Genomic DNA, 16,812 nt, shown 5'->3' with positions numbered 1-16,812 from the left:
ATCAGTATTCTCAGATATGTGGATAGAATATTATCGTTATTGATATTTCCCCGCCGGCATGTTTGATTTCTTCTGAATTACGTATCTAATCCTGACATGGTACGAAAAAATAAAGTGCAACACCAAATGTAAACGAGCTTTTCGTACTGATTACAATTAGTACACATTAAATTTTGTAATGTCGTTCTTATCAAGAATGTTTTTGCACAGACGATATAGCCTGTCTTTCAAACTCAACAATGATTGCAAAATGTAGAAATGCCAGTACATATATTCTTATCCAATCTTAATAACTTAAGTGATGATCGAACAACGATTAGTAATAAATTAATTTTTATTCTACATATGACTTTTAAAGAACTGAATTTAATATATCTGATTATGATTTGGTGGTATACTTGTAGGAATATTTATACATATAAATGATTGGGTCTCACCACACAGGTGTAAGTTATTTATATCATCAACGAAACTGTTTATCATGCATTTGATATATCAAGTACATGCTTTTCTTCGATGTACTCATTCAACAAGTTACATAGTGTTATGTATTATTATACATAATATTTGCGCAGATGAAACAGTTATCAATAATGATAATAAGCTCTTACAGTATTTTGTATAATTAATTGTAGTTTAACAAGAATGGACATCGTCATATTGAACTCGGGATCGAAGAAATTGGCCAGAAAAAATGTTATATCATTATATTAATCTTTCTTACATCGCTGTCTTTAATATAAACTTAACAATATTTAGTCATGCAAGGAAGTTCATCGCATTGTATTATCAGTATAATTACTTGTTTACCCTTAACGCTCAATCTATCTTATAATGAAGTCTAGTTCAACTTGTTTGTATTGTCAATGTTTAACCAGATCGATTAGTAAATAGTGTAGCGATGTGTACATTGACATTAACGTATGACTACTACTTGAATTTTAGATTACATAAATATACGCCTTAGTGGATATAAAGATTGAAAGAAAATTGTAATCTCACCATTGACGTATTCGCTATTTATCAAAACATTGTAATAATTTCTTATTTGATATTAGAGTAGCACTTTTTTGGCTTTATACATGTTTCAGCTGTTGGTCCAGCCCGACAATTGTATTTTGTCTAAAATACAATAATCCTCATGGATGTGTAACATTTAGACATTGAAATTGAATAGCTTATACCTATTTAGAAATGAGCTGCAAGTGTGAGAATTTTGATCGAAATCTTGATCGGCGGTAATATTAATCATATAAACAAAACGTTGAATGCAAACTTAACTACAACAAGGTAACAATTTAAAACTTCTATGCTCGTAACATTTTGCTTCTTATTCTTTTCTGTTCACTTTCAACTTTGTATAAAATCATATTTGCTAAAGAAAATGAAAAAAAAAATAACAAGATACAAAACTATACATCTTTTTATAGTGTATGCATGTACGACTATTAAACAAACAGGAATAATAAATCGAAAACAATATTTAAAATATAAAAAGGGCCTATTTTAATGGTGTAATACCCTGTGATAATTGATGTCTGCATTATTATGGCAATACTGACCTATCTATGATTGCGTTTATATGAACAAGCAATAAAATTATTCGTTTACTCCTTTGCAAATAATAATCATCGTAGACGTCCAGCTCTTGCATCAGTTACAGCACCCCATAATTCGATAACAAAATCATCAGTGAAGCCAAATACTTCCAAGTCGGAATTGTCAATAGCTTCGGCAAAGTCCATGCTATTCTGTTTACCCTCGGCTAATTCCCAAATTTGTGTAGCTGAAGAACGTATCAAAATATAAATATGCTTGTAGAGAAGAAAATAACTCCTCCAGAATGTTTTTGCTTTACTTACCTAATTCGTTATCATTTATACCCATAAAACTTTCCAGTAGCCCATTAATTTTTTCAACTCCGTTTGTTGCATAATCATCCGGCTGGACAGAAAAGAAAACATTTATAAAATCGTCCAAATACATATATTTTTCATATAATACTTTAGTGATTTTGAGATACAATATTAGCTCCCATTCTTTTATTAAACAATTGAGCAAACGATGAATGGACAAGTCTTTTTTTCCACTTACTTCGTTTTCAATTTGTGCACTCCCGTCAGCCCTAAACCTGAGAGTTCCTTTGCCATTGCCATAGCCTTGTTTCTTGCCCTTTCTGGGATCCCCTCTCGGACCGATGCTTCCAAATCCATTTTTCTGCGGTTCGACCAGTCTCAGTGTGAACGTGCTTCCTCTAGGTATATCTTTGAGCAGTTTTGCTACCTCGAAGTGCCTTTTGCCTACCAAAGATTCCCCATTTATCTTCTCGATATGATCGCCGACCTGAATCACCTTTGCTCTATCAATAACTGATTCCTCTCTTATGCGCTTTATAAAGGCATACCCTGCACCATTGTCTGTGATGGTAAGACCCAACGCGTCATCATTTTTAACGAGTTCAACTTCTTTTGGTCTACCTGTGAAAAGAATTTCCCATTATGTATATGTAGGTATATATGATATAATCTTACGCGTATCAATGAGAATTCTTCTTAACGATTTATCATTATTTATGCACCTTTAACTCAGATTATTCGGCTGGAAAACATTTCTAACAAAAGATTAATGGCATTAAGCACACAATTAAATAGTCTTATTTGGACCTTCATTCTTTTCGTTGTTACATAATAATATAATCAACCGTACTTTATTTGAATAAAATTTCGTATTCATCCGAAATCAACGTCGACATGAATTCAGTTAATAAAATCAAAACCATTACTGGACACCAAATTAATAAATATCCTTAGCTTTGTCATTTTGATATGCATATGCACGTGCATTGGAGATTGTTGCATAACCGTACATTTTGATAACCTAATGGTTACAAATCTTTAAATAACGGTAATCCGTTAGCGACGAAATTGAAGTAACTTCTACTTTTTCTTCATTCAACGTGAGTAGAAAAAAGGAACGCATGGGTTTTACCAGCACTATCTGTAATATGATACGAATGTAAGTACTGATAACATGCAATTGGACACGAAAGTGTTGATTATATACCTGTTTAGGCTATAGCACAATTAATTTATAATTGGATAAGATGTGCCCACGCACATCGGATGTGATACATTAATTAATAACATTTGAATATACTTGCCCTTCTTGTGAGCGAAAATAAAGTCATCCAAGCCAATTTGACCCCCTAATAATTTCAGCATATCGACCTTGTGCGTATTGAGGGTGCAAAAAAGTATCTGAAAAGACATTTAAATCCATTTGTTAAACCACACAAGATGATCGACATCGATTTAATGCTTATCATTTAATTACAATAATATCAATCATCATTACAGTATCGCGCCGAGTGAGGAAATATCTGGAAAAATGTGCATGATGCGATTTCGGGTAGATTCAAAAAGTTCTCCCACATGTTCCCGCTTATTCGATTAAAATTGCGAATAGAGACGCAACAGTAAACATAGATGAGGCTGAAGTTAGTAACGTTACTGTGATAATTAACGTTTCGGCAAATCGTTATTTTACGAAAATCATAAATTTTGAAAACCTAACTACTTCAAAGTCACTATAAACTTGCGAAATATTCATTTCTACCCCCCAACGTTTCGTTACGTTAACGTTACTAACTTCAGGCTTATAATTGTAGCTTATATGGGAGACGTTCGAAAACTATTCAATTCCGAATGATAAAACCTCTACAGTGATAAAAGTAAAATGACAACCCTGGGATGTGAAATTAAAACAAATAGGATGTCGGTGAATGTATCCGCCCGGATTATTGAGGGGAAAGGGGCTTTGGCCCGTGACCAGCGTACTTCCTGTGTCCGGTCTGTAAGGTCGTACTATAAATATGATTCATACGCATACGTGTGTAAGAGCTGTATAATAAATCTAGTGTAAATCGGTCTACAAACATCGCAGCGTGCTCAATTTGAGATGAAATAACGTATGCACATAATATATATATATATATATATATATATATATATATATATTTTTTTTTATATATGATATAGAAGTTACCTCGCTCGCCGGCAATTCGTAACATTCTGCAATTTTTTGATACAACTCCCTGACGTTACTGAATCCGGATATCAATCCCGTAGGACTTCCGTGGGCCAGTTGACAGTGGAATACCAACTGAGGTCTTCCGACGGGACTCGTCGGCGTATCTTGAGGATTTGTTCTTGTTCCATTTCCGGCGGTAGTTGAATTTCCGTTACTGTTAGGGTGACCGCCGTCATGATTAGAGGAAGAATTATTGCTATTCTTTTCGTACGCTGTTGCGGTCCTCGTAGAATTTTTCGGTTTAAACAGTGGCATTTCTCAAGAGAATTATCTCACCGACGGTCACAATTTTTTTTTTTTTTTATCTGATTGAACGTATTATTATTCTTGTCTTGTAGTAATTATACGATATTTATTTTTACGTTAAAATTTTTTTCTTTCTTTAATGCAACTCGTATTCCGCGGCGTAATCCACAAGGTTCAGATCGATGATACGTTACTGTGCGTTATTTTATCGGGTATATACAAGCATACACACAATCACAAGACAGTGACTGTGCTAACGCAACTTTATCCGGCACCTGGAGTTTAATTACGCAATTGCCGCTGCTAACTCGGTCAGGTTTAAATATCTGTTAAAATTATGTTTATTTTTTATCCCTTATTTTCGTTTGTTTTTCACAATTTTCTATTCGGTGGGAATTTGAAAAATTTAATATCATATAGCGCACTCCGGGGATATCGTGCCTTTCGCTTGAGTATCGTAAAACGGGACTAGGCCTTTTTATCTCGCCAGTTCTCTTTATCGTTCTCAGATTAGGAGAAATATGTCCGAGGCTTATCTAAATTTAATATTATCATTGTAGAATCTTGATTGTGACTGATGTATTTTATCAGAATTACAAACACTTGACAATTTTCTACTTATTCATGTTTTGTTCCCTTCTTTTTGTTGTTTGTTTGTTGCCCTTTTTTCTCTCCTCTTTTTTAACAAGTATATTTAGCGATCAAAAATACCTACGGATGCATGAAAATGCATATGTCGCATTTGTGTTCTCATATGACAGCACGACTCATTACATTCCATACACATGCATATACATGTATAATATGCCTAAGTACGGGCATTCGATTGTTGTTTATAACAGTATCCGTGGTATTATGCGTACGTACAAGTCGATTCGTCCTCGCGCACGTGATGATTATACAAGCTTATTCTGAACTTTAATCTCTTCGATTACATTGTAGAAATTGAATTAAAATAACACTTGTTGAGCTTCTGGCGCGTAAAACAGCGCACCTTGTGAAACAGAATATCACTTGCCATCGTGGCCCTCAGGAGCGTAACACCTGACTGTATTCGCCCCACCACTAAAACTGATTCTGCCCCCTCTCCGAGCCGAATTCCACCGTTCCCAATTAGCACATTTTAACGGTCTGTTACCCTCATTTTTGCACTCGGGCTTACAAATTCTGTCAATTTTTAAACGCCCGTTTTACTACGGGTTTCAGAACAAAAAAGAAACCTTTTAAAAGCACCACTATGACTTTGAATATGAAAATTTACGTAAAAATGTTGATATTTCGTAACTCAAGTAGATATGCCTACGTATGTATAATGTGCATACTTTCGCAGAGGTGAACGTGCAGTAAACAGTTGGCTGGAGGAGTATAATGTATATAAAGGGAAAGCATAATCGTGCATTGATTGCAATTTCATACTTTTAAACGCTCTTGCGTAATGCCAATTATTACGATAATAGTTTATTGTGAAGATTTGCTAATTAAATTATCTCTTACGCTATCTTACTTGTATTCATGTATACATAACAAGTATAATTATGTATATTTATACAATTATAGTACGATATACGATGTATAAAAAATTGGCTGTAAAAATTTGAACTTTGCGTTTCGTTAAATACTGGGTCCCCGTACCCTAAAAAACGTTACCAACAATCGAAACAATTGTTTTGAAACAATCTAATCGATGCATATAAATACTTTTTTAACTAACTAAATTTCCAATAATATTGTAATAACTATTGGCAAGTATACATTACGCGATTCTTGTAAAATCACATTATAAAAGGGGTCGATTTTCTTTCGGAAACGGGACAATGAAAGTTCTACAAGTTCAAAATCGATTTCGAGATAAAGTCTTCGCAAATAAAACGCAGACATAAACATGGAGTGTTAAACAGTTCTGAAATTACAGTACCTAATACGAGTTTCACTCGCGTTTCGCTTTTGGGCAACAATCGTCTCTTTTGCATTGTGACATTTGAAAAGAGATAGAAGGTTGGATAAACCGAAATCAATTCGGCGTCCTTGATCTAGAATCGAGATGAAATTCTGGCTGAAGAACAAAGACCTTCCATACTCTTCCACAATTTGATTTATCGTCGGTATTAAGATAATTTTTCATTGGTATTAAAAAATTATCAAACGGATCAGTGTTCAATTGATACTCTTCCATAGCACGGAAAACGGCTTTGAACGGCGGCTGTTTTTGCGAATGAAACGTTCCTCTGGAACCATGTAAAACTAAGGCACCATCTTTTTCCGCCTCCGTACAAACGGACATGTACATGCAATGGTCGGGCCTGTAATTATAGCGGCATGGATAAATGTAAAGACGTTCTGGATGGTAGTAAAATATTATGTTTATGATATCCTGGTCTCCCCAAGTTATTTTCAAATGGTACTCTTTGTGGATCGGAATCACGTAGTCTGTCCACCGAAATTCTCTCATTCTAGTCAGATTCATTAGCATCACACCAGAGTTTACTCCCAATTTTCCATAGTAAGGATGTTTAGCGAATCTGTTGTACCAGCCAGTGTTGGGATCTTCGTGCTCAGGACTTAAGCCAGCCAACTGGCTGGAATTCATCTTCTTGAATTCATCCCAGATAACTTCTGGAGGTGCAAGAAATAAAGTGTCCGTGTCCACATACAAAACTGCATCAATGTCAATCAGCATAGTCTGAAATAGAAATTTATATAATAAATATCACCAGTTAATTGCTTCGATTGAATGAAAACAAATCCAATCTTTCGATGAGATTCTTCTCAACTTTTCAAACAGCAAATATAGAAAACATTAATTCACTACTCTAATTGGAACGATACAAGAATTGGTTGCTTCCCTACATTTATTCCTCAATGCTGGGGAGGCTAATAAAATGTAAGTAAAACACCACATATGGTACAGAGCTCTTTTTTCATTCCACTCTACAAAGATTACCAATATATTTGGATTGAAAAAAAAGATTGTGAATTATATGTGTTTAAAAAATTATACAAAAAAATTGGGATAACTTACAGGTAAAAATAATCTCTGGGCTGCGCAAGGCTTGAAAAGTTTCCTCCACATTCTGACGTCGCTTCGTTCTGGGAATTTTATTTGCTTGACTACAAAGTCAAATGTCTTGTTTGACATTAACTTCCATACCGTTAATTTTTCATTGAAAGCAGGTATCAAATCAGTGTCGGATATGACGATAAATTTGAGGGGTTTTTTGGTAAAAACTAAGGCCGATTTCATCATGGTCAGAGATTCACTCAAGCGATCTCCGCAGGCTACAACGCATATCACTACTTCCTGCTCCGATAGCGAGTTGGCAGTAGGACTGGGCTCGACACTTCGTGAGCCAATTTTGTTGGGTTTAAAATGATCATCGGACAGCTTTTTCGATGAATTTGTTGTAAAATTGAGCAGCAATATCAAACCAGCAAAGGCAAGGCACAAGACAGCTAACCTGTACACAGACTTCATTGTAATATTTGAATTATCATACTTTTGGCAACATATCTTTTCTTTTTTGGTGTAGCTAAAAATTCTATACGAAAATATGTTCGAGTATGCGGCATTCTTCTATCATCGTATAGCTGGTAACTCAATATTACCGACACCGAAGCTAATCGTGCACGAAAAGTGACGGATTGCCATTCCTAACCTCGTTAACTTAGAATTTACTCCCATCTGTCAGCCAACCGTCAAATGTTTGTTGTCGGCATTCGAATGTTTTCATTTGTTTTGCACCCCATCAGAGTGAAGTATGTAGCAAAAGCTGCCGTTTTTCGAACTTGTTTTCGACATTTGAAGTACATACTGGATTACTAGCGCCCTCTAACACTGACATAAATAAGTTTATACAGTCTTATTCGTAAACACGATATGCGGATATTATGTTTTATTTCGATATTATTCGGGATTCACTTGGTGCGTCATATTTCAAGGTTATCAGTTGCTTCTGTATTTTTTCCGTCAGTTTGCGATCGACATCTTGATGAAATAAATGTTCAAAGTCACTATGGGTCATCAAAAGCTTCACCAAGCTTCGTGCATTCGCTCTGAAAAATCGGATGAGTGACAAAGATTTTTCATTCAAGTACAGATATCCCCAAACTTGGACAATTCTTGATCTCACGAATGATGAGAAAGAAGCTTATTTGTTAATTACCTTGTTTCACAATTACCGTCAACCAAGAACTTGGCGCACATGATAAATACCCTACCCCGCGTATCCTTTGTAGCTGTTGTTGAGAAGAAGGTATCAACCCCTTTCAAAGTAACAATATAATTTAGTAGGCGACAGACCGTTGCACGAACCAACGGATTTTTATGCCTGAAATAATCCAATCCACACAAATTCACTTATCAGTATTGTGAATTACATAAGTTGAAAGAATATGGTTTGATTAAATTATGTAGCCTTACCCTGCACCTCGACTAGTAGACATTACTCTGACACAATGTGACGCTGGTATGAAATCAGCCATTGTGTCCAAGGCACTGTTAGCGTCTTGGCGTATGCACCTGTTCATATCTCCAGTCTTTTGTAACAGCATACCGACCAACTCATCAAATTCAGGTCTTTGGGTACATTGCATCGTTCTGAACAATTCGGCGGCTACTTGGCAGGCAGTCCTTACTACATTTGACCTTATATTTCGCAATAAGCTATAAATCGTAATGAAGTAATTAAAGTTAATTACGTCCACGTGATAATCACGAATGAATGATGACGTCACCTGCATATGCTTCTATTTACGATTGGCATAATCGAATCTATCAGTTCTGGTTGAAGCCTTGATATATGCACAATGTCAATGAGTGCTTGCATGGTATTATCCCATTGATTTTCCTTCAACTTCAGTAACGCTAGCTTCAGCGCATCTTGTGGTCTTTCAAAGTTTAGAGCTGCTGTCGCATAATTTTTGTCCTGTAGCTTCATATTATCTCCACCAGGATAAAGCATGCTTTTTTGATTTAAACTGGTTCTGCTGCATTCGGTATACACGGAATTGCTGTGTTCAAAGGAGGTATATAAACAAGCTAGCATTGTTGCTAAGAACTTTGCAACTTGTCCAAAGCTTCAATCTTCATTAATTAAGGGGAGTCTTTGGTGAAACTTTGACCAAAACACGGGTTTTTAATTCTTGACTGATTAAATAAAGTCGATTAAGAAAAATCTTCTACCAATTTTTAGATTATGGTAGTATAGGCATTGAAAAAAAAAATTCATTCTCCTGCGATCAAAATGTACGTACGTACATACAAGGAACCTCTCCAAGGAGATTCTGCTCACCGCTACCCAAAATTCTTTGCGCATACACTTTCATCACAGGAGACTGTAATTTTCTCTAAAAGCCAATACTACCATAATTTGAAAATTGGTGGACGAATTTTTTTTATATGACAATTTTCAACCGATAATCAAAATTGAACCGAATTCTCTCCGTAATGAATATAATATCTGTAGTACCTATGAAGTATTTTTGGTAAGTGTACATCCCCGATACCCTCTGTGGCAGAAAAATTAGAGCTGTAACTCGAAGAATGCCTCTTTAGCTTTGTATTTTCAGAATTTATAGCTGGTAGTCGTAGTGAACGCTTAGGATGAACAAGTGTGGACTTTTCTTGACTGAAAGAGAGCCTTGACTTATCTTCATTGCAATACCCTAAAGTTAAATAAAATTGAATTTGACTGTTAATAAACTTTTACTGATATTTCAAGTTGACATAAGTTTTTTCATTACCTTTTCCTAGACACATAGGACAGGTAGTCGGTTGATTTTGACACTCCAGTGGCAACATGTTTAATCGCAGATTTGTGTTTTTTAAAATTTTTTTTAATTTTACAGAAATTATTCAATATTTAATGGGACTAGTTTCATCTGGAATTTGAAAAGTTAGTTCTAGGTCTTGAACGTGCATTTTGATAAACAATGGAAATACAAAATGACTGCCTTCAGCTTGCAATATTATACTATGTGGAGTAAACTCCTTTGATATTTGCGAAAAAATCATCAACATTCCAATTTATTCTTGTCTTTTTAGTCCTTGTGACAGGTACTGATATTAAAAAGTATTACCAATTAACGAATATCTCATGGTTTTTCCAATCACAAATTATACTATTAATTAGGTGTTTGCATAGTTACTAAAATAATGTACAACAATCAGTTGCGTAAACAGAATGAAGAGAATTATAGAAAATAGATCATTCGCCCTATAGTAAATATGGGTACATCGTTTTGTTACTGATTGAGTGATCTTTGGAATTGCTTTCTGCTTCTAGTTTGTATCACTAAGATTGTCCCACTTGCCTATTTTAATTTTTCACTTACCAAAGATATCTAGGTGAAGATATGAAATCGAATCAAACTTGTTTTGTAGTCTGTTTGAAGGAACTTGTGCACAGTTCACTTTTCTCAATTTATGTAAGCACTTTCTAGGCAACTCAGAATTCAAAAATATCCTCTGCATAGCTTCACTACCTGCTTGATTAAGATCAATCTCAATATAGTCTTATCTCCTTATACTATCGTTACACTATATTATTATACTACACGTCATTTACAAATAAATAAATTAAATCGCGTCATCAGGTCACAGAATTCGACATAGGGTGTCAAGATGTGCGTTTCGTTGATCGGTTTTCACTAGAAACAATGTGATGTTCCAAGTGATCACAATGCAACGGACATTGGTGATAAGAAACCGCACTCGCATGACCTGATCTACCCGAAGTCATAGGCACTCCTGGTTCCCATTGATCCTTGGCTGGATCGTATATTTCTACTATACTTAAAAAGGTCTGTCCGTCATACCCTCCTGTAACGGAAAAGAACAATAAAACTTATACATGAAATGAGAGAATTCAAATTGTCATAAAAAAAAAAAAAAATCGTGTCAATTACGATATATACACAAGACACTAACCCATTGCATAAAGTTTTCCATCTAGAACAGTTACGCTCAAAGCACTGCGCGCAACTGAAACATTGCTCACAAACTCCCATGAATCATGTTCCGTATCGTAACGTTCTACTGTGCTCAACTGACGAGATCCGTCATAGCCTCCTACCACATAGATGTACTGCCCAAGACTTGCTACACCAGATCCTGACCGACAACACCGCATGGGAGAGACCATGGTCCATTCGTCATTTTCTGGATGATAACATTCTACTGAACTCAATCTATGCATTCCATTAAATCCACCAATTGCGTAGAGCAATCTATAAATACGAAATTTCAGAGTCAAGGTTTTTTTTAAGTGCCCGAGAAAGATTGCTTAATGGAATCTTGAAAAGCATTCGTCATACCTATTTACTACAGCAACTCCGACTCCTAATCGTTTTGTGTGCATAGGTTTAACATTTGTCCAGGTATCCTGATCCGGGTCATAACATTCAACGCTGTTGTGATATTCTGCACCTGCGCTGCCACCTACCGCATACAATACACCATCCATTACAGCAACTCCCACTCTGTTCCTTGGCACTGACATGGGATTACAGGGTCTCCACTGGTCAAGAACTGGATTGTACCTGTCCACCCAATCACTGTCGTATCTTGAAGATGAGTAAAAAAAACTGTTTGTTAACGATTACTTGAACTAAGCAGGTGAACCAATATCTACATGTTATTAATCTCACCTGTTTCCTGGCGAATTGTTCCTTCCACCGATGGCGTAAAACATGCCTTTTAAAAATGCTCCTCCAAGTCCGGAACGAGGCACTGTTAACTTAGCATGTTGACTCCAAACTTTGTCGTCGGCATTATACCCTTCAAGAACATCCAACGAATGTCTAAGAAATCCACCTGCTATGTAAATGACTCTTGGTGTGTTGGGTGTCCTCTCTTTGACGACTGGTTTCTTATGCAATGTTAGGTCTTTAAAAATTTGCGCTAGATACTCGCGGCAGGCTGGAACTTTTTTTAAAACATCGCAATTTTTCATTTGTTCCCTAAGAAAGCTCGGAGTCAAATACTGACACCGAACTGCGTGCAATATATGTTCCATTTTAATACCGCGAGATTCCTCGTTGTATTTCACCCATTTTAACACTGCATTATAAACTTCTCTTTCTTCCTGTACATTAAGTTCATCTTTTCTAATTAAATTAATTAATTGTATGGCCGTAAGTTGAAGGAATTCTTCTTCTTGACAAATTCTGCTAAAGTGTTGCACGATAAATTGATTTGCTTTGTGATGTAAATCGTGACAACCATGCTGTTCAGCAAAATTTGCAATTCCGATAGCATTTGTTGGGTCCAATTGCCTCTCGAGAAATACGCAGCATGCATCTATTACATTGCCAACCTGTAATTCGAATGTCAAATATTTCGACACATAGCTAACAATAAGAACGATCGTGTATTTTATTCAATACATATCAGCTATGGAATACTTTTGAACATTTCTCAGCTTATAACCTATGACAATTACCTAGGAATACTGTACCTGAAACATTGTCGCCGCAGGTAATAACGAACAGACTGTTACTTCAGTTACTCTTATTTGTCCCGTGTACATGAAATACATGAGCCGAGCCATCGCTGTTGGACAAACCCCTTGCAATTTGACTCTGGTCATTTCACATTCTTTAAGACCTCCCGTGAACATTGCCTAGAATTTAGAGTAAGAAAATTTTTATTATAAACAGACACGAGGTATTGACAGTATCACTGACTACGAAGCAGTAATTGAATGAACGCTTTCTGTAATTCAGCAGTGTTAAATTATTCCTGACCACCGGGATGTTGTACTATCAACACTTCAAGTATTATGAAAAAATCAGGACTTACAAAGTGAGGCATTGATTGATATAAATGAAAATCAGACGAATTTGAATAAAGTATGTTAAATTATTTGAAGTGATTGTTTTTTAAACAATATACACGTAGTAACTGAAAGTTAAAAGATGTTTATTTCATGATTCTAGACTGAAAGTAATATTAGCTGGGAATAACTAGATGTGGATGAGGTGTAAAAAAATAAAATGATACCTTAAAATAAGGACTTGCCGCAGCCAAAATGACTTTGTGTGCATGGAACAGTTCTTGTCCAACTTCTAAGATAACGTCGGTAAGCATGTGATGACTTCGCATCATAAACATCATTTTCATAGCTTCTTTTATATAATTAGCCATGCAAAATGTCATATCGCCAAGGTCTCCATGTTTCTCATTACCCGGACTAAGGTTCTGGTCCTTTTCTTCACTGGTATCAACTGCTGCATCACTTCTACCGAATGATGTGAAATTACACCGACTTCCTTCCATCTGCGAATAATCCTCTTCACCATCCATGATGATCTATCATAAGCTAGGTAGAAATTGAGTAAAATTACTTTTACTGTTATCAATCTGTTATCACACGTTCTGGTTGTTTTGAGGGACTAAATAGTTTTTCAATCATGTCGTTATCTCAGATTTGAATACAACGTAAAATGTAATTGACAATATTAAGTCTATTTGACAAAAGAAAATATTTCCATTCAAACAAGTACAATTTTCCATACAGTATGTGACAAAAGCCTAGATCGGAAATGACAATGAATAAATGATAAGAAAAAATGGAGTTAAGTGAAATCATAAGATATTAGATAAAAGAGTATATCGTTTCTATTTGTGGAATTAATAGTTTCATTGATGAACGTCTTAGCATTGTTATACATCTGGTCATTCTGTTGGAATCTAAATATAATTAACTTTAGTATTACAAGTGCAGTTATTGCATATTGCGTATGAAAAGTAAATTTGCGTACAATCAGATAGGTGTACCAAAATAGGCATGTTCTGGCAAGCACCGGTATAGCAAACAAGGTGTACCAGAACAATATTGTGTGTGACGTAAACTATATTTTGGTTCATTTTGGTAGCTGTACCAGCGGCTTGCCAAAAAATGCCTCATATGGTTTTTAACACATGATACCGAGCATGGAGTATCGATGATGAAGAAATGCAACACATGCACGGGCGCAGCAAGGGTTTCGGAAATTTAAGCGGCCCATAATATTTATTAGGTATTTCTATAATAACTTAATGTGTGTATGTACCTTGTGTCCGTAGCGTTGAACAGATCCGAATCAGATTAACTTTGAGGTTATAAACCACACAAGTAACGATTTTGACTATGTATCTCCAGAAAATGACACCATTTACCAATTTTACATCCTGAAGAGTTTTCTGTTTATCATGATTCCCGCATGACAATGAGTGTTTCAAAGAAATTTGTAACGACTACACTTGGGCGAAACACAACAATACGGTATGCAAATTAGCGCACAGTAAGTTGACGGTGTTAAACGTCAGTTGTGTATTATTTTATTTTCACGAGTATTTAATTTTCCACCGCCCAACGTGTGACAAAGTGGCAGAAATGTCAAAACTGAAATTTACTATTTACGCAACGTGTCACTTTAAAACGCGCGAAAAAACCTGCACGTTGATATCCACGAGAAAAAGAAAAAGGATCGGCAAGAGGACAAACGTTTTTCCAAATATGCGATTTTAACATCTCGATTAGTTGTTGGCCATTGAGTATAAGCTCTATATCACCTGGAGGGGTCAAATTTCGGCTAGAATGACTTGCTGATTCAAATATGTAGTTATCTCCGATCATGCGAGCTTTCAGCCTTTGGCACGTAACTTACTGGCAGCGCATTCATACGATATGCATGTGTGTATGTACGTAAGTACGTCATGTAGGCCTCTGGAGAAGGCACTCGTATAAAATATACACACATATAAGTCTATTGTTGATTGAATAGTTGTCGGACACTCGCGACCAGATATCCGTTGATGAATGGAATTAAAATGAAATAACCGCAAGGGGTGTTCACTATGCAGTTGTCAAGGAATCAAAACTGCCGTCGCAATATTTTGATAAAATAATTCGAGTAATATGACCTATACATGTCCACACATTCACGCCTGCAGGTCAGCTTAGCTAGCTATTAGCCTTGCTTATTTTCCGAAAGTCATTATGACTATGCGATTCACGGAACGTACCCAGGAGACCGAGTAAAAAAAATTTTCGTACATCACGTAGACAGCTGTTTTTTTTATCACAACTATACTCAATGTTTTCTTTCGTCTTGTTCTTTGCACACTCAGGGGACCTACAACTGTATAACGATGTGCAACACTGATGCACCTTTATAAGATCATTTTCATTCAGTTTACGAGTGGTAGATTACTATTGGACCCGCGGGCCTTGAGGTAATAAACGCAAGTCTCGAATGACAATTGACATTGGTATTTTCTAATCGAAGCAATGTTCGGTTACGTATCGTTCATTTGACGAAGAATTTGGTGGAGAGGACAAAGCAGTCTCTTCATTTTAACATCGTTTCATACGGTTTACCGCAAAGGACAATTCACACTGTGACCTCTCTCACAATAAATCTTTGGAGACAGAGCATGACTGGCTTAAAGCCACCGCAGCATGAGATTGCTTTTTCCTTTGTACTTTACACTTTATCTGTACATTATTTATAAATCTATCGTTCACGCATACGTGTTACGTATCGCGGCTATTATACAGGAATATGATTTAGGGAATTCCAGAGATAGATACAAGATGTAACATAAGGATCGAATGGGATGATTTAATATATAGTCTCAAACCTGAGACAATATAATATTTATTTTATAATAATATGGAGTTTTCATCAACAATAACAGTGTAGTAGTAGGCGTAACAAGAGAGACGAGGTAGGTCACGAGGAACCTAACCTAGCTTACAACCGTGCGCTACCAGGTCGCGAGTTAAAATACTGAAATGCTTTGATTTAAATAACTGAAAAATGATAAACTATCAGGCGGATATGATCGCGATTCTTTATACTGTTTATACGGTTATCTTCGTTACAGAGTTAAGCCTCCGTTATTAAAATTCTTTCAGAATTGTATACTACAAAGGCAGACTTGGCAGCGCATGATTAAGTCAGCCGGGAGACCAACCTTTGATTCAGACTTTATTTAGCGTGAGAAATAAGATGATTTTCGTTTTGTGAAAGATGGCCCAAAACAAGATAAAGATAAGTAACAGAAAAATCTTCCACGTGACTCACTGAAATATAGTACGCATTATTATATTTCAGCGACGTGTCTAGATAGAAAACAAAGGACAGTAAAGCGACTCAACTAAATCACAGATTGATCCCACCTGTTTAAATATTACAGCTAAAATTAGTTTAGTAAGTCTATGTTTGATTTCCTTAGGCTCGGGTGACTCTAGACTGGCCCCCTATTATTTGTATTTTGATCACTCTTTAATAAATTGCAATATCAATTAGTTATTCCTCATCATCTACTGTAAGAATTCAATTTATCAGAGTTCGACATTGTAGTATATTATTATGTTATATATTATTTATTTGTTTATTTATTTACTTTTATTTATGTGTTTATTTTATTGAATTTTATTTTATACTTTTACTTTACTTCGATCTCCTTCCTCGACATTTTCTTTCGATATA

General features: G+C 35.7%; 4 protein-coding genes across 8 annotated transcripts; all 4 read right to left on the bottom strand.

The window, feature by feature from the left end:
* Nucleotides 1-691: 691 nt before the first annotated feature.
* LOC107225631 (PDZ domain-containing protein GIPC1) lies at nt 692-4,347 on the bottom strand. Its single transcript, XM_015666157.2, has 5 exons — nt 4,045-4,347; nt 3,161-3,257; nt 2,095-2,477; nt 1,863-1,944; nt 692-1,786 (listed from the first exon to the last, which is right to left on the bottom strand). The coding sequence occupies exons 1-5, from the start codon at nt 4,342-4,344 to the stop codon at nt 1,629-1,631; spliced, it is 1,020 nt and encodes a 339-aa protein (XP_015521643.1). The 5' UTR covers nt 4,345-4,347; the 3' UTR covers nt 692-1,628.
* LOC107225683 (glucoside xylosyltransferase 1) lies at nt 4,302-8,171 on the bottom strand. The gene is made up of 3 exons (XM_015666225.2): nt 7,989-8,171; nt 7,355-7,790; nt 4,302-7,015 (listed from the first exon to the last, which is right to left on the bottom strand). The coding sequence occupies exons 1-3, from the start codon at nt 8,012-8,014 to the stop codon at nt 6,347-6,349; spliced, it is 1,131 nt and encodes a 376-aa protein (XP_015521711.2). The 5' UTR covers nt 8,015-8,171; the 3' UTR covers nt 4,302-6,346.
* LOC107225684 lies at nt 7,857-10,209 on the bottom strand. Of its 3 annotated transcripts, none has more exons than XM_015666226.2 (6): nt 10,075-10,209; nt 9,801-9,996; nt 9,067-9,342; nt 8,753-8,995; nt 8,496-8,660; nt 7,857-8,385 (listed from the first exon to the last, which is right to left on the bottom strand). In XM_015666226.2, the coding sequence occupies exons 1-6, from the start codon at nt 10,130-10,132 to the stop codon at nt 8,226-8,228; spliced, it is 1,098 nt and encodes a 365-aa protein (XP_015521712.1). In that variant the 5' UTR covers nt 10,133-10,209; the 3' UTR covers nt 7,857-8,225. The 3 variants fall into 3 exon arrangements, with proteins under 3 accessions (XP_015521712.1, XP_046594752.1, XP_046594751.1); XM_046738796.1 differs by having other exon boundaries at nt 9,801-9,959; nt 10,075-10,191; XM_046738795.1 differs by having other exon boundaries at nt 9,067-9,959; nt 10,075-10,197.
* On the bottom strand, nt 10,018-14,950 carry LOC107225668 (kelch-like ECH-associated protein 1B). 3 transcript variants are annotated; one of them, XM_015666206.2, is made up of 7 exons: nt 14,386-14,950; nt 13,334-13,652; nt 12,789-12,953; nt 11,980-12,647; nt 11,647-11,895; nt 11,261-11,559; nt 10,018-11,152 (listed from the first exon to the last, which is right to left on the bottom strand). In XM_015666206.2, the coding sequence occupies exons 2-7, from the start codon at nt 13,634-13,636 to the stop codon at nt 10,950-10,952; spliced, it is 1,887 nt and encodes a 628-aa protein (XP_015521692.1). In that variant the 5' UTR covers nt 13,637-13,652; nt 14,386-14,950; the 3' UTR covers nt 10,018-10,949. The 3 variants fall into 3 exon arrangements, with proteins under 3 accessions (XP_015521692.1, XP_046594746.1, XP_046594747.1); XM_046738790.1 differs by having other exon boundaries at nt 13,352-13,652; XM_046738791.1 differs by having other exon boundaries at nt 13,519-13,652.
* Between the last annotated feature and the right edge of the window lie 1,862 nt (nt 14,951-16,812).

This window comes from Neodiprion lecontei, chromosome 4, assembly GCF_021901455.1.
Source record: "Neodiprion lecontei isolate iyNeoLeco1 chromosome 4, iyNeoLeco1.1, whole genome shotgun sequence".
Classification (NCBI taxonomy): domain Eukaryota; kingdom Metazoa; phylum Arthropoda; class Insecta; order Hymenoptera; family Diprionidae; genus Neodiprion; species Neodiprion lecontei.
The sequence above is the reverse complement of the archived record's forward strand: the minus strand, read 5'-3'. Positions and strand labels throughout refer to the sequence as shown.

Excerpts from the sequence above, each read along its gene's own strand:
- LOC107225631 (XM_015666157.2), bottom strand. The coding sequence starts at position 4,344 with ATGCCACTGTTTAAACCGAAAAATTCTACGAGGACCGCAACAGCGTAC. Across the intron at positions 2,478-3,160 it reads TATTTTCGCTCACAAGAAGG|GTAGACCAAAAGAAGTTGAA; the intron begins GCAAGTATATTC and ends TTCTTTTCACAG. Across the intron at positions 1,945-2,094 it reads GTGCACAAATTGAAAACGAA|CCGGATGATTATGCAACAAA; the intron begins GTAAGTGGAAAA and ends TTTTCTGTCCAG.
- LOC107225668 (XM_015666206.2), bottom strand. The coding sequence starts at position 13,636 with ATGGATGGTGAAGAGGATTATTCGCAGATGGAAGGAAGTCGGTGTAAT. Across the intron at positions 12,954-13,333 it reads CGGCAAGTCCTTATTTTAAG|GCAATGTTCACGGGAGGTCT; the intron begins GTATCATTTTAT and ends TCTAAATTCTAG. Across the intron at positions 11,153-11,260 it reads TGGAAAACTTTATGCAATGG|GAGGGTATGACGGACAGACC; the intron begins GTTAGTGTCTTG and ends TTTCCGTTACAG.
- LOC107225683 (XM_015666225.2), bottom strand. The coding sequence starts at position 8,014 with ATGGGAGTAAATTCTAAGTTAACGAG. Across the intron at positions 7,791-7,988 it reads GTAAATTCTAAGTTAACGAG|GTTAGCTGTCTTGTGCCTTG; the intron begins GTTAGGAATGGC and ends GTCTGTGTACAG. Across the intron at positions 7,016-7,354 it reads CCCAGAGATTATTTTTACCT|ACTATGCTGATTGACATTGA; the intron begins GTAAGTTATCCC and ends TTTCTATTTCAG.
- LOC107225684 (XM_015666226.2), bottom strand. The coding sequence starts at position 10,132 with ATGTTGCCACTGGAGTGTCAAAATCAACCGACTACCTGTCCTATGTGT. Across the intron at positions 8,661-8,752 it reads TCTACTAGTCGAGGTGCAGG|GCATAAAAATCCGTTGGTTC; the intron begins GTAAGGCTACAT and ends GGATTATTTCAG. Across the intron at positions 8,386-8,495 it reads GACGGTAATTGTGAAACAAG|AGCGAATGCACGAAGCTTGG; the intron begins GTAATTAACAAA and ends CCGATTTTTCAG.